Source organism: Rissa tridactyla, chromosome 5 (genome assembly GCF_028500815.1).
Source record: "Rissa tridactyla isolate bRisTri1 chromosome 5, bRisTri1.patW.cur.20221130, whole genome shotgun sequence".
Classification (NCBI taxonomy): Eukaryota; Metazoa; Chordata; class Aves; order Charadriiformes; family Laridae; genus Rissa; species Rissa tridactyla.
The window spans coordinates 74,534,634-74,554,175 of record NC_071470.1 but is presented as its reverse complement, the minus strand read 5'-3'; the positions used below and the strand labels follow the sequence as shown (position 1 = coordinate 74,554,175).

The 19,542-nt window shown below is 37.5% G+C and overlaps 1 protein-coding gene across 4 annotated transcripts in view; it reads right to left on the bottom strand.

The window, feature by feature from the left end:
• Window positions 1-19,542, bottom strand: part of DCLK2 (doublecortin like kinase 2) — an 85,181-nt gene that overhangs the window by 31,871 nt on the left and 33,768 nt on the right. For 2 of the 4 annotated variants that reach the window (XR_008466680.1, XM_054203320.1), the window contains exons 3-6: window positions 9,843-9,945; window positions 7,738-7,839; window positions 6,368-6,418; window positions 2,502-2,596 (exon numbers count right to left, since the gene is read on the bottom strand). Coding sequence is in view for 2 of the 4 variants with exons in the window: in XM_054203320.1 (XP_054059295.1) it covers window positions 2,502-2,596; window positions 6,368-6,418; window positions 7,738-7,839; window positions 9,843-9,945 (351 nt within the window). In the remaining 2 variants the exon portion in view is untranslated. The remainder of the gene's footprint in view (window positions 1-2,501; window positions 2,597-6,367; window positions 6,419-7,737; window positions 7,840-9,842; window positions 9,946-19,542) is intronic. The other 2 variants (XR_008466681.1, XM_054203322.1) reach the window with 1 other exon arrangement.

Below are 19,542 nucleotides of genomic sequence, written 5' to 3'. Positions count from 1 at the left end.
AGACTTCACTTTAAAGGAAAAGTGACATTTGGAGAATATGATGTAAGACTATGTCTGAGACTGAGAAAAAAATTGTTGTTGCAATCAGTATCTTTTCCACGTTTACTGCCTTGATGATTAACGTTATCATTTAAGCTCTACGTTGATCATCAAACTTCCAACAGCTTGGCCATATTCTAATCTATAGAGTCAAATATTTTACTTTGTTCTGGTATTCCAAACAACGCAGGTTTTAAAGTACAATTCATGTGCAGCTGCTCTGATGGTCTGCTCTTTACAGGAAATAGAAACATCAACCCTGATTTGTTCCCTTTTCCTGCTGCCTCAAGCTCATATAAAACTATTATTAAGTGTTGCTGTTTCATGCTCTCCACAAATAAACACATAAGATTTCTACAAAACAAATCAGCCAAAATATTGCATTTCCAAAGCCAAAAAACTCAGAAATATACTTTCTTCTTTCAATGTCTACCATGGTATTTGTTTCTACATTTTCATTCAGCTGTAGTCATGGCACCTTTATACAAGCGCAGGAAGCTAGACTACTTGTCTGTGCAGCGATGCAATCTTAGCAGCAAGGAATTATTTAACTATAGGGAAAAGCAGTAATCTCAAGATAATAAAATTTGTCCCTACTTTCCCTCTGTTTTCCTCATCCGACTGGCCAAGATCAATCCTACAAAAATAATAATGGGATTCTTAAAAGCATCTGGTTTTGCATAAGATCACGTCTCCCCGTTACTGGTTTTATGTTGATACTTCACCAAAACAGTCATTACTACTAGAACAGAAACAAGGACCACTGCACAGTGCACTTGATCCTTTTGGAATTTATCCGGAGATTCACCAGATAACTTTCCCTATCTTTAGTCTTAGGAGCACAGCTGGGATCCTCCTGCTGAACAGATGCATCCTAATGGGATAAAACAAGAGGTTCGCACTACTTCAGTAACACATCAGGTCTGAGATGATTAATTTATTTTTGCTGTTTTCTTTGGTCATATAGGGATGAATTATTTGACACGAAAACCCATTAGTATCCAGCATCAATTAAATTCCAAAATGAAAAATACAACAGCCTACTTCAGTGAAATTGACAGTGAAGGGGAAAGAGGACATGTCCACTTTATTAAAAATTGCTTGCTACTATCAGAATTATCTCTATCTTAATGGAGCTTTAATCAGCTAAAAGCAGACAGGACAGCGTGGGAAAAAAATGAACCAAATTATCTAGTTTCTAAACTTGTAATTTCATTAAAGACAGACAAAAGAGCATTTGTTAAATACAGTGCAGACCAGCTGAGAGCCTTAAGTCCAATGATTTTGGTGTCCTCTATGGTAAGTTCTATAGCAGAGCTGTCCAGACAAATTTTAAGACACACAGTCCTAATTTTCAATGTCAGAACTATTACTGCTCTTGAAAATGCTTTTCAGGGGAAAGGCCAGTCTATGTTGCTTTGGACAAAGAGAACTTCAGCAACATAAAGGCAGAGATCAACACTAAATTGCCTCAATGAATCAAACAACTAAAAACACATTAGAATTAAACAAATAAATCAAAATCTTTCCTTAGAACCACAGAAGCCTGGCAGAAATCAGTGCCATACTCCTTGCAAAACAGACAAAGATGTGGTAACAATTAGCATGTCAAAACCCAAATCTAAATACTATTCAAATCACGTCCTTTAGCCAGTCTCTTAATTGAGAAAACAGTTTTTCGCAGAATTATGTAGCCTCTTCACAACTGTTGTGTTCACCAATGGGAGCTATCACTCGAGCGGAATAATCAGCGCAAACCATCCAGCGTTCTTCCAGAAAGGCTGCAATTGATGATTTCATAGAAAAATTCTCCTTGAAAGGACAGCTGCACAAATGCAGCAATAAGATGTTCAACTGTGCTCCAGACTGTTCCTTTTATTTCACTGAGTAGAAGGCACAGAGCAGCCGCTAAGAACTGTAAATGTTACCAATTTTTAAGTGGGAGAGGAAGAGAATTCTCTTGGTGCAACACAGAAAAATCTGGCCGACATCACGTTGCTCCCAAAGGCACCCCTCACACGCTTTCAGGCAGGAGACTGCATGAAGAGGTGAAATTGTGTGCCACGGATGAAGAAGCGTGCTTCAGATGAAATTTTGGGCAATGCTACAAGACTACAATGCATCCAAAAGAGGATACTACATTTATATAGGCTGAGGGAATATAAATTACTTGGGGGTTTTCTGCAGTCCACAAAACAATGGAAAATTTGGAGGGCAAATTGGCATATTAAAGCCACCATCATCCTCCACCTTTCCTAAGTCAAGAGTTCCATCCTGCCAACCAAAGACAAAATACAAAAATCTTACTTCAGATCTCCTCTCCGCTTCAACTCAAAAATCATACTAGCAAGGCTACTCTATAGAATTATAACTCTTTTTTTTTTCCTTATTCTTCAGCGTCACTATAATACATCATTCAATGAATAATGGAATTTAGAGGTCTTAATGGTTCTTGCACTTACCTTGAGTCCACGAAAGCTGCCTGGGCTTGTTGGTGAGGAACTGGAGGACTTTGTAGATTTTGGTGTGGATAACTGACTGCTTGGGGTTCCATTAACTGGACAAAGCAATAAAGGCAAACAAATGAAAGAAAAGGTGAATAGAGGTCAAAAATCCTAACTTGCTTTTAAACATAACATACCTCTCTGACAAGTTATCACTTAAGTCTGCATACAAAGACTAAAACAGACTCCTCGACATTTAGGAATAAACTACACGCTTGCATTCCACGCAACTGCGTCCCCAAAACTCATGTGGATATGGGATCAAGACGACACAAAAATATTGCATTGTCATTCTAGAGATTAAAAAGGCCTATTTTGTCCTTTGCCAGGACAAGAGCTTTGGGTAAATAATAGACACAGGCTTTTTAAATTATATCCTTTGTTGCAATATTGCACAAAAAATATGGAGAGAAAGTGTTCATAAAGAAATCTGACCCTCCATCTCTCCTTTTTGGATCAATGCCTTATTTTCTAGGTAGAATGTTTCACAGAACACAAGTTGTTTTATTGCTGGAGATATTTTTTTCCAAGAAAAACAAACAAACAAGAAGTATGAGCTGTTTGGACGATAAAGAACTTTATCAGTAGTTCAGAAAAATATTGATTTAGGGGGAAAAAAAGGACAACAAGGTAAAAACTAGTAGGTTATTTCTGAACTTCCAAGAAGTTCAAGTATCTGTGGAAACATACAATATCTTCTCTCTTGACTTCAAGAGTTCATTCATTTTAAGTCCAGTTTTCCAAAGAGGCCTACTACAACATCTGTTTCATCTTTGGTGACTTGAATATAACTTAGGTCAGTATTTTTCTGAAAAAAACAAACTGATGAATTTCATTATGCAGACAGAACATCACACTGCTCAACATACACAAATATGATGCACCATTATATGATGCAACATTATTTCCTATCTAGCTGAACCTTTTCCCGAGGAGGAAACACTAGGCAGAAATTTAAGAGCTAAAAAGGTTTCATAGCTGATTCATGGTGAATAATTATTTTTTTCAGAAAGAGAAAAGCAACCCTGACAAATAGAAATTTAGTTTCAAAGTAAATAACAATTACAACTGCACATATCCTTTACACAACAGAGGTCTGTCATGGGTTATGCATCACTTCTGAACCAGGGCTATTGGATTTATCTTACAAGTGTCTATTAACCTAGTACCCTAACATTCTCGGAGTGCTGAAGATGCCTTCCAAATACTATTTTTACAACCCGGCCAGTCCACCTGCCAGTTGGCCAGGCTGACTGCACCATAACTTCCACAAATCCCCGTTTTTCACAAAAATCTCTTTCTCCAATGTGTGATGTTAAGATACAACTAATTACCATTTAGCTACAGAATAAGTCTACCTTGAAGTCTGATAACTTAGATTTACATTCCCCGATCTATTACAGGACCAAGAGCTTAGTCTTTTCTCTTAGAGGTATTCAGTATGTTTAGGATATTTTTGTCTTGACTTTAACAAGGGTTGCCTGTAAGAACACAAGGCAAATTACTTAAGTGTTTTTTTAAGAAGCTAAAGTATTTAGGAATATACTCTTGAAGACTTAATTTCATTACTTTATTTTAGATAACCTTCTTGAAACCTGGCATATGAATGCCTCCTTGTTTTATATAGAATTTGTAAGTATGATGATAAAAAGAGCTAGTGAATGCTATCTTACTGTTTTCTGCTTCTCACACACACAATTTGCTCTAGCCATTAGAAAAAATACTGAGCCGTAAAGTTCATGACCAAAAATGAGATACTTCAGTAGAAGAATTTGCTTCCATATCACCAACTATTACTACAGAAGGGAAAAATTTTTGTTTATTTACAAATTTTTTTTATACAGCTCACAGAAAGGACCTTATTTCCTGAACATGACCATTAAGGCCTACACTATAAGACACCCATATCTGTCTCTAAGTCACTACCATCGTTTTAACATCAATAGAACCACTAAACTGCACCCGTGAAATTGGTTCGTTAATAATCTTCTTCCCTCCCATAACTGTCTAAGGAAGAACATCCTAGCCTAGACTGACAGTATTCTAGCTCTTTGCTAATATCTTAGATATGCTTGGTGTACAAGGGTGCTGTTCTGAGCCAGGGGTATGACTAAATGATATCCAGAGTTCCCTTCCAACTTTTGTCATTCTATGATTCTACAACTTGTAGTACGTTCTGCTGAGGATCCTATTTAAAAGAGCTGTCTGGAGATATAGCTTTGCCAGTGTCTTCTGAGATCCACTGCAAATGAGTCGGTACACAACTGCAACAATAGTAAAAGCTGGAATTGGCCCTGTGTAGATGTAAAAATTTTGCATCTATAGGGAGTCTCTCAACTGCTTGTGCTGGCTTGGCTGGGGTAGAGTTAATTTTCTTCATAGTAGCTGGTATGGGGCTACGTTTTAGATTTGTGCTGAAAACAGTGTTGATAATACAGGGATGCTTTCGTTACTGCTGAGCAGTGCTTACATAGAGTCAAGACCTTTTCTGCTCCTCACGCTGCCCTGACAGCGAGTAGGCTGAGGGTGCATGAAAAGTTGGGAGGGGACACAGGTAGGACAGCTGACCCCAACTGACCAAAGGGATATTCTATACCGTATGACATTATGCTCAGCAAGAAAACTAGGAGGAAGGTTGTCGGGGGTGGGGGGCACTGCTTGGGCACTGGCTGGGCATTGGTCGGTCAGCAGTGAGCAATTGTTTTCATTTGCACCACTTGTCTTGCTTGTGTTTTATTTCTCTCTCTCCCTCTGGTATTTTCCTTTTAATTACTATTATTATTGTTTTATTTAAATTATGAAACTGTTCTTATCTCAACCCACAAGTTTTATCACTTTTACCCTACAAATTCTCTTCCCCCATGCTGCTGGTGAGGAGTAGGGGTGGGTGGGTGATGGAATGGGTGAGTGGCTGTGTGGTGCTTAGTTGCTGGCTGGGGTTAAACCAAAATACTGCTATTTCGGACTGCAGTACCTTTTTTTTTTTTCTTTAACTCAAAAACCACACAAGCAATCTGTATTCATTTTTGGCACAAACTTGTCTGCTGCTATTGATCTTCTGATTATTTCATGTATATGCAAAACTTACCTTTGTTATCTATTGTCTAAGTATAAGTTCTTTTGAGGCGTCTTTCGACATGTGTAGCAGCCTGAATATACAGGAAAAAGAAATTCTTCCCTGTCGTTCTTTAAGTAGTAACTGTTAGGCTACAATTCTTTAGCATATTGGAATGTTGAAAACTGAAACCTATTAATATGTTTTAAATTGTTAACTTCTAGGGTGATCCAAAGTCTCAACTTATTTGCTAATCAAAATACATATTACTTGTTTTAGAGATACTTTCACTTTGAACTGAAGGCTCAAAGAGGTTTCTCAGTGTTTTAGAACTTAGGCTGAAATAACACAAGGGAACAAAAGAAGGTAAGTAACTGCAAATAAAATGAAAAACTATGACGTGCTTTTGCACTGCTTTTTCCAGCAACTCTGTCTTTTTGCGCTGGCTGAAATTTTCTATTATGCTATAGAATACACATACAAATGTATTGCTCCCCAGAATGCTCCTCTACCTCTAGTCAAATTATACCATTACAAATTTAACTTTGACACCATTAGCAGTTGTCCAACAACTGTAAAGCATCATTTATAGTTTCACACAAATGCTCTACTTCAACAAAAAACCTACACCCATTATGTCTCTGCTTCACCGAACGCAAAACACCTGTTTCAAGCTTGAAAATATTCACAAATACAGTGAAAAGAATACAGGTAAATGGAGAGGGAGGAGACACACTAGTGATATACAGCCATAATAGTAATGGCTCACCTGGGGATTTTGATGAAGAATAAGCACTGGAGTAGTGGCCACCCCTCTTTACTGTACTCATATATTTGACACAAAGGAAAAAGACATGAAGGAAAGAAGTTATTAAACAGCTCTGAACATGCATGAAAGGAAGAAGGGTAAAGATAAGTAAAGACTACATGAGAAAAAATGGCAAGTAAATAGAAGGATAAATATCAGACACTTTGAATACATTTTTCAAATTAACCTAACCAAAGGGGTGTCCAAGTAGAAGTATGTAAGGTAATGACAGCGCTGATTTCTAAATACTCTGCATAGAATTCACTGTTGATAGATTTCCCATGCTATCTCACTGGAGTTAACAGGCTTGCATGAAATGTAGATCAGTTGTGAAACTTGCCCTTCATGCTACAGTTTTCTTTGTTGTTACTGCGATCATTCTTTGAAGCTTTTCAGTTAAATATTCAACCTTTATTAACAGATGATCAATATTCCACTTTGAAAGAGCCCAAAGACATAAAATTACTTTAACCAGCATCAATTAAGCAAAACAAATATTGATATGGAAATGAGAATATGAAACATGTTGCAGTTTTGAACACACGCACAGGAGCTTACATGTATAGTTACATTCAGAACAGAGCCTCGTGTATTTACATATTCAATCGTTTGATTTCAGGGCTACTTCTCCAGGTCTGAGAGAAATAAATCAAGTTTTACTGTTTTTAGAAATTAAATGCAGAGGTAAAATAGGAAAAAAACCCAAGTTTCTCCCTTCTATTTATTTGCATAAAAGATTCAATGGTTGGAAAATATGGTGTTCAGCCAAAATGCTGGCAAAAACACAATGTGAACCTTTCTTTGAAATTACAGGAAGCACAAGAAGAAAAAAAATATTTCTCTGTTAATAGGCAATAACATTCTACAACATGTCCTAAAATTTATTGCAACAGCAAAATACAGCATTTCCAACAATATTTGGCTTATATAGGAGATATCTTCCAAATTCGAAACACTTAAGGGTGTACTCTAGTTCAGTGAACATGAACTTAACCACATAACCATCCTGTAGTTAATAGTCTTCAAGAAAATCAAGTGCCACGCTGAAAACCTATCCCAAGTGTACAATTAGCAGAAATTATTCCAATGCTCATAAACTGAAACTTTTTGTGCCTCTTAATTAAAAAACAGAAATTCAGGATTCAAAAATAAATGCAATTTTTATTATTAATTAGTATTATATCTATGAGACAAACTGGAAAATTATGTTTTCCCTCAGGAAACAAAGCATGGCACTTGTATTTCAGACAAAGCCAACAGTTTTTTCACCCATTAAACAAATTCTAACTTTCATGTATTTCCCATGTTCAGCTCTTTCCTAGAAGTAGTACCTGAGGCAGGTGATTTGCTTCGACGTGAAGGTCCTGGACTTTTGGATGCAGTATGCCTCATGCCAGATGATCGGGAATAAGAGGACTTCATAACACGGCATTCTACAAAGCAAACAGATAGAGTCTGGACAACAGTTCAATGCACAGGCTTCCTCCAAACACTACTGTTGCTGTTTATTATCCAGAAAACGAACAACGGTATTTTCTAAACCTGCTTGTCCAACTGAACGAAACAAATTTATAACAGCATCTCAGAACTTTAAGGTACATACCATACAAACATATTTGAGCTGCATTATTGCTATAACTCAAGTTTGTACCTACACACAACTGAAAGAGTAAAGTAGTCAGCGGATGCCAAGGTTCTTCTCATAATTCAGTAAATCCTGCACACTGTAACGGCAGCTTCATATAGGGCAACTTGCACAAAAGCCCCTTTAACTTCTTTTGCAAGAAACTGATGTTGTGACCAATTTTTAAAGAGGTGAAAAATATCTATTGTTTCCAAAAGGCTGAGACATTACTGACATTTACCATCAGCTATTTATCATTAAATAAAGGACAATCTAAATGGGAAAGAAATCAAAAGGCATACATGCATTGACATTTTGGAAACGTTTTAATTCCTACAGTTAGCATGCACCTCAAATCACTCCCAATGGAATCATATAAATTTTCCTCCTGATTTTGTCCCTGTTATTCATCACTATGATGTCAATGCCATCATTATGATGCCACATCACTATCAAAACTAGTAAGTAGAGCTGCATGCCTTGCCAGTCAAGTCATGGTGCCCTCTGTACCTAACCTCCTTTTCTCCATTGAGATGTCCAGAGTTATTAGAGGAAGCAAGGGCCACCAAAGCTGAAGAGACAAAGGGAGAAAAAAGCTCTCCATCACTGGGTTCTCAGAAAGGAAATGAGACCAATTAGTCTGTGCATGGCGTATTGGGAAAAGCAAACTTAGGCCTTAAATCTGCATGGGAAATTATGATTTTGCCCAGACTGGGATCTGCAGTGTGAGTTAACACAATGATGCTCTTCCATTCCTCCATAAGAATAAAATCATATCTTAGCTAGTCTACAACTATGTTAAAAAAATACCTCCACACTAGCTGAATCAACATAATCAAGCAGTTCTGTAAAAGCAGCATGCTAGCAATAACAACAAAATGGGAGCCAGATGAATCCTGCATCCATCCAAATGTACGGACCCGTGGTTAGATATATACCTATACTTCTTGATGTAACTGAAGATTTTGTAATGAAATTATGGTGTTTGTAAAAATTAGAAAAACAGCAGGTGCTTTTGCTTTCAGTTACCCGAGATGACTAAGGCAACTCAATTCCTAGCCCCTTCACAACCTGAAGCTCTCCTGAAATAATCTGAGGATCCTTGCCAGGGCAAGTTTTCTTTACCATAGATTAATTTTTTCATAAAAGAAAATCAGGGTGATTCTACAGCCGAACCAATATAGACAGAAAAAACATGTCTAGTAGGGCCTCTAGCAATAGACAAGGGGTAATGGTTTTAAACTAAAAAAGAGTAGATTTGGACTAGATCAATGGCAGACAGCATGGGCACAAAGTCCCAGTTGGTCTCACCTCCTTCCCCACCCAACACACCTTATAACTTCACAATATAAACAGGCTCAACGCTTGGTCTATAGACCGGAATGTGTGAGTAGGACAATTTAAGGCCTAAAATGAATGTGGTTACATATGTGATTTTTCAAAAATCTCATGAAGACAGCAATAAGAAAATCATCATATAGTCACAGATGTCAAAAATGAACATTTTTAACATCCATTAGATCCATGACTGAACCTTTTAAAATTCCATGTTAAAATTCAATGTTTTCCATGTAACTTTAGGGACAGGCACTGTTTTCCAAGAAAACAGATCAGGTTTGTTAGTGCATTTTAACAGACTTACAAAATCCAGATGATGATTTTGAAAAACTTTTTAATCCATAGGAGAATATTTTCCCATGTATATTTTCCTAAATCACGCAACTCTTGAGGACTGAAGTTGGGGGGGGAGGGTGCGGGGAGAGTTCTCAATGAAGTTGACTATTTGAGTGGGTTTAGGATGTACAGTCTTACCGCTGTGATCCAACACGAAGTCATCCTGAGCATACCGGTATTTCTCAGGCCCACATGCAATGAAGACGTCATCATCTCCAAAAAAGTCCTGCAAGCATGTCACCTTGACAGCAAAATATACAAAGCAAAATAAACAAATGCAGTACTTCCAAATACTAATACTAAATCTTCAGTTTGTGTTTTCCTTTTCACAGTCATACTGCAATGTTCTTCTATAATGACAGAAACACTCCAGTCCTCAAGTACTTCAGCTCTCCCAGTAGTGCAGGAACCTCACAATCAAGAATGTAAAATGACTGCCCCTCACCTCAAAAAAACACCTTCTCTTACATTTAGCACCTGTATTTTTGCCTATAACTACACATGGATACTGATAACTTTGACAAGACCAGCTACAAACACTACTCAAATATCAAAGCTTCTTCTATTCTTACATTAATTGCTTATGGGAAAATCTGTCAAGTTAAAAAGACTGCATCTACAATTTTTTTTTTTTTATGCTCTGAGGCATTTAGTTTCCATGTTTTGATGTCCTGTTAAAAAAAAACACAAACCCCCTTTTATTAAACGGTATTCCCTATTAAAAATATATAATAAAATATAGTCCCTTCCATGCCCTTTGCAGCTCTGTTTTTAATTGTCCCAGTAATCAAGTTACAATGTATTTCAAGAAGGATGGGGCTATCAGAAAGAAAATGTTTCAGACATTCTTTAAAAACATAAAACCAAAGGCCTTGAACAAACCTCACTTCTTAAAAGTCAATAAAAGTCAGCTTGTGGAGAAGCAAATGTCTACTTTAAAAACAATTAAAACCAAAAATGCCACAAGAAGAAATCCCACCAAACTCATTGTAACTCCCCTGTAAGAAAGCAAAGCGTTTGCAGGTAGCAAGCTATTTTTTAAATGTAAACGGATTAAAATTTTACTGTATAATTGTTTCCCTATTCTTTTTATCATTGCACACCCAAATGAGATCTGGGAATAAAAGCTATGTAGAAGCTAAGAAAGTTAGAACCATTTGGTAAAACCACATAATTAAAGAGCTAAAACAAAAAACTGCTTTTAGGGAAAATAGCTTTTTTCCTTCCCAAATACCTGTCAACACCATTTGCGTATTTTACCCACTGTGATTACAGTAAACATTGGCAGAACTACAGGAAGGGGTCTCTGCTGCCTGCAGTATCTTGAGAAACACTCGGAATATCAATGACCCTCAGCTCGCTGCAGGAACACCCACCCAGGGCACTCACCAGCAGCGCAGTTGTCATGGCAGCTAACCCAGGAACAACAGCCCCTGCCCCGACAGCGAGATCCTCACTCCTCTGCCACACAGCATTTGTGTCACTGCGGTACGCAGCCAAAGGACTCCAGCCATCACCAAAACCCTTGTATTGTTATCTCACCATCGCAATGACAATCTGCTCTCATTGATGAGAGACGTTTTCAGCTGTACTTGAAAACCGCTGCTTCTAGTTAACTGCATTAGAAAGGCCATACAAATTTAAGATAAGTTTCACTAACGTGGGATTTATTCCTCGATACTTAGTAACTCTCTCTACTAAGAGGTCTCATTATCATTTCCACAGATTTCAGGAATCCAGCATCCAACCCAAGCCCACCACTACAGGAGAAGCTGTGAGAAAGCTTTCTGAACACTTATCCCAGTAGCACTGCTGGACACGGGCAGAGATGTTCTGTGAGGCACAAGTTCACACCCAAAGCCCCTCAAACCAGCTGCCATTTCCACAAGCTCTGCCTACCCATCACTGCTCTACTCACACCCCCAAGGCCCTTCAATGCTGTTTCGAGCAGGTAAGAGTTAACTGCTGTGGTTTAGCAGCGCCTAAAATTAATCTTTCTGTTTTGATTCAAAGCATCCCCCTCACCTCTTAGCCCATCCAGTCCAACAGCTGAGCTGAGAGTAAGAGAGGAGAGAATGACAGGTTTTATGTCAGACTCTGGGAAATACACAGGGATATAACTGCAAGCTGCAGTGTCCTTTTGTTGTCTGCAGAGCAATTCTACAAAGGAAGGGTCAGATCTGTGCACAAAAGATGACAGGAGTACCCTTAGAAAGCCACCTTAAAATCTTCTGTAAATGGCTATTGGGGAAGGGAATAAAGAACTTTAAGAAAAGTATTAACTTCCATATGTGCTTTCCCACATGTTCGTGTATGTACAGTTTCCCCAGGCAAGAATACACAAGAATAATCATGAGTACCATCAGATAAACTGCTGGAGGTGGAGCAACAGCACCTCCATCTGCTTCCACACCATGTACCTGACCTGCGTGACTTCCACCTGGCAGTCACAGGCCAAGACAGACTTCAGCTTACTGTAAAAGACACTAAACTACACTTAGAGCTAGATAAATGCAAGAGAAAGATTTACACAGATGCTCGCTATATTCCAGCACTGAATACTGGAAGCCCTCCTCCCTACAAATAGTCATGATTGGCTACACATAAAATACACAACAAGAAAAAAAAATATTGGAAAAGTGTATTCAACAAGGAATAACAATCTTCTAGAACTTACCCATCCCAAATAATGACACATTATGAGGTGAGAAAAGTATTTTTAAAACCAAATTCATTGAAATCTTCTGTTTTCCTAAAAGTATAATCTAATGGTTATTTTTCTAGGTCTTTATCGTAATAAAGTCAAAGGAGCAGCTTCCAAGGTGAAAAGAGATAATAAAATAAACAGTCTTCATTTCCTACAGAATTAAAATTAATGTATGCGCTGCAATTAATGAAAACAGTTTTCTATTAAGGGAAAGCTGAAATGAATAAATTGTTTGCATGGAGTTTTGAATGCTGCAGGTCCACTGTGGTCTAACTTGCAAATCACACAATTCCGCTCCAAAGAATATCCATACTTAGATCACATAGCAATTGTTTATAGCTTTAAGCAGGATTCAATCAGCTAAGAAATTTAAAAACAAAAAAAATTTCAACACTTTTTTTTTTTTTTTTTTTTTTTCTTTAAGAGTTTCATTAGCGGTAGAACTTGTGCATATAAATAGCATGTCAGTCATTCCAGTAAGTTAGGGATCAAAATTTGGCTGGTCAAACTAGTGTTCTTTCCACTAAGCGTCTATACTCTGTCTTACCCGTTCTTTGTTTAGTTGCACTTGGTGCTAAAACAACTGTTCAGTCCTTCAAAATATTTCCTAAAATGCTTTTCAAAGGAAGATAGTACTAGCAAAGCTGCATATAAGTATACCATAGCAAAAATAGTCAACTACATAGTCATTCACTCAAGTAACAACTCTCTTGGCCAGTCCTGATGCTGCGAGCTTCTATGCATGAAGTTGAAATTGTGAAAAGCTTTAGATACCTTGAAGAGGTTAAACAACAAAATGAGATTTGATTTTCAAGTTTTGAGAGTTTTTTAAAAACCACAGTCATTAGGTCATTTTTGAGATTGAAATCTGTCCAATTCCTAGTTTACATCCATAAAAGCTCTATGCAAGTACTTAGAATGCATGCTTTCCATCGGTGGCCTCGCAGTAAAGCTCAATCAGAACGTCTCTCTCCTGTCTGTGGCTTTAATTACCACAGATAATGCTCTTTTAAAAGAACAAGATGAGTGTGATTTGTTTGTCCACAGGAAAAAAAAAAAATTCTATTTTAAATCCGATTTTTTTAATGGAAGGCATATACAGAGCTGCACAAGGAAGTCTTTTAGGGTTTATCATGGTAGCAAAGGCTTACACCAAAGGAGTTTCACGCTTCCTTGAATCCTTTTTTTTTTTTTTTTTATCCCCCACTTAGAAAAGTGAAACGTATTTAGAAAAACTGCTTTAGGAACACTTTAGAAAAATGTGATCTTGTTAAGTCTGGATGTTTCAAGTAACACATTTAAAATGTGTTAAACCCTACTTGTTTCTAAATACAACACTCTTTCTAGACAAACATTGTCAATGTTCTGCTGGTAACTCCACTGCCTTCTTAGAACTTCTTTTATTTAGAACAAAAAGTGACTTATTTGTGCTCCTCTGACAACTCAGACGGCTCTCAGGCTGTCTCATTGCACATTTAAAATATGTCACTATACACAGCAGAGTAGTGCATATTTAGATAGGACTGGATTGGACTTGTACTCAAACCATTAGAAGTATTTTTAAAGGCCTAGAATTACAAGCAGGAATACAAGGGAAGAGTGAAAAGCAAAAAACGTTGTGTGAGAAGTCTCGGAATAAATACCACAGGGAAGTCAACATTACATTTCCTTTTTCAGTGGGGTCACACGCAGTATTATTTTGTGCCTGTTTCAACAGAATCTGTTCACCTGCATTCTCATCACAGCTTTCTGAGACTATGTGCAAATGACTCTGGGCCTCACTGCTTCCTGATGTGAAGCTGTGACTAAAGATCAGAGGACAACATAACTCAGGTGGCAGCACCAGGAGAATTGTCATTGGCTTCAACTGTAAGAAACCCAAACAAGTATGCAAGAGGCTCAACGATCCAAAACTTGAACTGCTTCTTGAATTGCTCGTTACAAAAAAAGCAGTCTTTTGTCACAAAACTCCCCCCCACGATTTAGGAAATCTTGGGATGCTGAATGGATGAAGTTTTTTGAAAAATACAAAAACCTTTCTAACAGCGGTACAAATTACTAAATATGCATTAGTTACACAAGTGGCGTGACTAACAGTAGTCTGCAAGACCATTAATGGTAAAAGTACTTCAGAATCACACAACTGAAAGCTCAAAAATGTGGTTTACAAGCAGAAAAAATGAAGCACAAACTCACAGGAATGAGCAAAAATGCAAGTCAAAATCACATACACGCATCACACTTACCTTTTAGAACAGGTTTATATTTCTGACAAAAATTTATAATGAAAGAAGTTTGCTCTTTCCAAAGAAATACTTCTTCAGTCAGATCAAGCTACTGGACTAGAATATACAAACTGCGATCCGTACAGAAATCCCTTTCCTATTGCCATCACACAGGTCTAGAAATGTAATTTACATCAAACCCTACTCCCACTTCTGAATCTAACAAGCAGAAGATACATTACCACCAGAAGAAACATGAATGATGATCGATCTTTTATAGACAGAATTCAACAGGTATTTAATAATTGTGCTTTATGATGAAGTCACAATTTAAAAAATCTAATGATATGAACAAACCTTTATCCACAGGATATTTGTCCTCCAACAGGGGAAGAAAAAAAAAAAAGGTAAATAATTTGAGAGACTGACATCATGGAGGTTTTATGAACACTCGAAAAGTTATTAAAGAATTCAATTCCTCTCAAATCTTTAGCACTAAAGAGAGTTCTGTAACCATATATCAACACCCTCCAGCCAGGAGCTCACTGGATAAATTTTATTTTTTTCCAGCTCTACAAATATGCTTCATTCTAAATGTAGAAGCAAGAGCTGTAAAGAGAAATAGTTTGGCTCAATTTAGTATGGCTGATTCAATTTAAGTAAGCAGCCAAGAGGACCGTACAGTTTAAGTCCGAAGAGCCGCACCCTGTGGGTGTCTGGGGAAAGCTGCTCTGGAGGAGAAATTCTCTACCCCAGCTGAAAATGGAACTAAAACATCAAAACTGAAAAAGGTATTCAAGATTATTTGCATTTGTTTTAACAATGGGAGAAATATTTATATCTACTGACTTCAAGAAAACAGGATATGGTGTAAATATTTCAAAAAGGAAGCACATAACATACCAGACAAAAGGAAAACTAGGAAAACTGGCATGCACAGTAACAGCTGGATCTGTGTATGCGTTTTCAGCTCAGCAGTAGTTACAGGCATTTGAGGCTGAAATTCTTAAAGAAATGCAGTGGGGTTTTTTTTCCATGAATTGCTGAAAAAGAATGTGAATAATTTGTTAAATGTCAGCATGCCTCATCTAGATACAACCTCCCTGCTACTGCCTTCAGTGTGAGGGGTCTCCATGTTTCTGCTGGGAAATGCTACTCCTACTGATGGGGACTGATTACAGCTATACCCTTCTGACAGTTTTGCCCTCTGCCCCTCACATCAACCTTTATTTCTGAGTAAGCAAAAGCAAAATATTTGTCTGTTTTGCCAGTCAGGTCATATTTGTAATCATCATTTTCCCCTTTTTCAAATAAAGTTAGCGCTGCCACCTCCTCTTCACTGCCATACAAACAGTCCCATTAAAATCCCTGCAGTGTTTTTGAAGGTGTCAGGCTTACAGTTCAAGGGTTTGAGCATGTCCTGAAGTGCAAAATGGAAGGAAAGCACTCCTGCAGAAACAGCTCGGTTGCCCGTTATCTATTTCAGTTCCACCACCAAAAAGGGTAGACTTAACTTTCAAAAGGAAGCGCTTCCTCTGGGCAGCCTCAGGAACTCAAAAAGGAAGGTGAAAAGGGCATTCCCACCCTTTTCTACTGAGTACTGTGATTTTAACACAGATTTTCTTACCTTGGAACATCCCCTTGGCCTCTGCACTTTCCCAGGAAAACCTGACCAAGGGAAAGTGGGTGTATGTGTTTAACCAATATTCTTAACTACTTACTAAGCCATCAATATCCCTCATGGCTGAAACCAAAACTGGCACAAAAGAGGTTCAGTACTAGCTTAAGGCAGCTATTTGCCTGTTAGACTGAGTCATGTTTCCTGACACGTCTTCAGTAAACAGTGAGAGAATAGCCAGGTGGGTAGCTAGAATATACTCAGGACGCAGAAATACAGAGAAAGGTCAAACCAATGAGCCCCTGCCCTTTAAAAAAAATAAAATACTGTAATTGCCGGTATCCTTTTTTTAATTAACAACCTCTTCATTTGGTAGAAATGACAAAGGGTTGAAGGCAACGATGTTGTGATTTGGGAGCAGGCAAAAAGGAAACTGTTCAAGAGCCAGGCAACTATGGAAGCCCACATTGTACACAAGAACAGCAAGAAAAAAAAACCCACTGCTATACCAGATACATCGTAACCTAGAAAATCAGGTTGAGTGGTAAGATTCCTGCTGGTATAGAGAAGCAGCACTTGACACTTGTGAAAAATTCCCTTCCTCACCAGCTTATGTTCTCTGTGACAGCTCTACTACAGAATCTCTCTGGGAATTCCCAAATTAAACAAAATTGCACAACGCCAAAAGAAGGGTATGCAAGCTACTACCCTCAGATGCAATGCCTGAAAGAGCTCAAATGCTACTAAGACTGGGCACATCTGCCCGAAACAGCTACAGGGTTAGGCTCAGGAGTCCTAAAGCTTGAGGACATATAACCACAAGCTTGATAGACTCTAGGCACCCTTCCTACTGGCTCTAGCTATGAGGACTATGCAATGCATCTTAGTAACTTCCCCAACAGCCAACTTCCATAAGGTCAGTAGCAGACCAGGATAAAAAAAAAAAAAAAAAAAAAAAATCTCCATTGTTCTCTAAAAATAATTGGAATTAGGTCAAATACCTCTTAATTTCTGAGGCTCAAACGCACAATTATTTTGTCTGCAACTAAAACGTGAAATACAGTAACAGAGATCCGATCAAGCAGAAAGAATGTAAAGGTATCAACTGTGTTACAAAATTAAGAATTTTACCTGATCTTCTGTTATACGCCTATGCATCTTGACCAGCAAATTTACTTCAGATTTTAAAGACCAATATAAAAGAAAATCACAATCTCCCATATTTCTTGACAAAATAAAATTTTTAAAAGTGTGTGTTTGTTTGTTTGTTTGCAATTTACTCAGAGGCTTTAAGACCTTCCCAACAGTCTCAGTCTGTTTGTGAAAACATGTTGATGGTCCTTTTTCTCTATCGCTAGTTCTAGTAGTTCACCTGGTTTTGGTATCACTCCACAAAGCCCCTTTTTAACCCATGCAGTTGGTTAGCTTTAGGCTTGAGAGCAGTTCCGCTGCAGTCAATAGAATTATTCACATTCACAAAGCTATGCACAACCACAGCTTGTGAAAGGTCTGAGGGCCTCCCCAGCTCTGCTGGACACTGCAATAAAGCCATATAATAAATCTGATTTCTAGGTCAGAACTTCTACAAGACATTGTCTGATTTACCATCTGAGGTTTGGCATCTGGCACCCTTTTGTCTTTTCCTTCAAGTTTATTAAATTCAGTAAACAGCAAGAGAAAAAACTAAGTTTCCTGTTTTTAAAAATTTGTAAATATTGAATTTGTCTGCCTTAGATAAAGGCAGCTTGTTAACCTATTTAGAAAAAAAAAATACTGAAATAAAGACCATAATGAGAATAATTCTTCTAGGCCAGCTTCCTCAATGACTATTTAATCAATGGCTGTGACATATTATTACAGTCATCATTAGAAAATGAACCTCCTTTCACTGATACTCTGTGATGAGGAACAGCAGAGAAAAAAAGAGGAGACAAAACCCTTCTGTCTCACAGGGAATCTAAAGAGTAAGAAAGAAAACAGAAATGTTAAATCTTTGCCTGCTGCCTTGTAAACAGAAGAAGTCTGGCAGCAAGCCCAGGAAACGCCTAATACAGTATGACAATGCAGAAAGACTGCATAAACAGACTGGTCAGGTCACCACAACTCATACAGCCATAAACTATTGGGAAACGATGACAGAATTGAGCACATATCACATTTCGGTTTTATTTCAATTTTAAACAGATTTTTGCATATATTTTTTAACATCTCAAAGTTTAATTCAGAAAACGAATATATGTGGAAATGGAAGATGGCATTAGGGTGCGATTCAAATAGATCTTCCTCACTGCAATGGAAATGACAGTAAGAAAAATAATCTGTAGAAATATGCACAAGTTAAAGAGAGTTCCTACACATACCTATTTCTCAAAGCCTTTTGGTACCGTAGGACTTTCTGGCAAGGTTTATTCACCAGTTTTTCCAAAGGCCAAAACTGATCTCTTTCTCCACAATCATATTTCAAGTATTGCACTGATTATGTGCAGCTATTTAGATATTGGATAATTACAGTTGAAAATTACTAAGATTCTAGAAATTTGGAATAATTTTGAATCACACTATACAATTCATCTGTTTATCTCTGTAACAAAAAACACCCCAGAACAATCCTTTCCACAGTATTATCCACTACTTCAACAAGAGTCAATCATTTCAGTATATTAAACAGTGAAATTTAACATTATGCTTCTCAATTTCAAGAGTTACACAAAGAAACAACAGCCTTACTAACCATGGACTAAGTGGAAACTGGAAACGGATAATTAACAAATGCAGCTCATGATATGACCGTAATGCAATTTGTCTGAAGAGGCAAAAAAACCAAAAATATTTCCAGTTACAAGGATTATATCTTTGCTCATAGGTGCATTAATCACAGCAGCTCAAAAGTCAGCATAACAGATTCTTTCCTTAAGTGGCATAACTGGGAAGCCTAATACAGAACCAAAAATAGCACCTGACTTCACACAGCCAAACTTCCATCTTACCACTGAGTAGCTAGTCTAAAAATAACAGCTACTTGGTATTATGAAAGAACATTAAAAGAAAAAGTGTACATATAAGGACAGATAGCCAGCTCATCCATGTCAGTAAAATCTTACAGATTTAATGACACCCTGTTCCACAACACAAATGCAGTTATAATATAAATTACACCCCCCCTCAAAAAAAAAAAAAAAATTTACCCCTTCTGCACTATTATAGAAATCGGTGCCCTTAGCTAAACTTGCAAAACATGGCATTCACATACTATGGAGAACTTAAAAAAATGAAATCATCTGGCCAAAT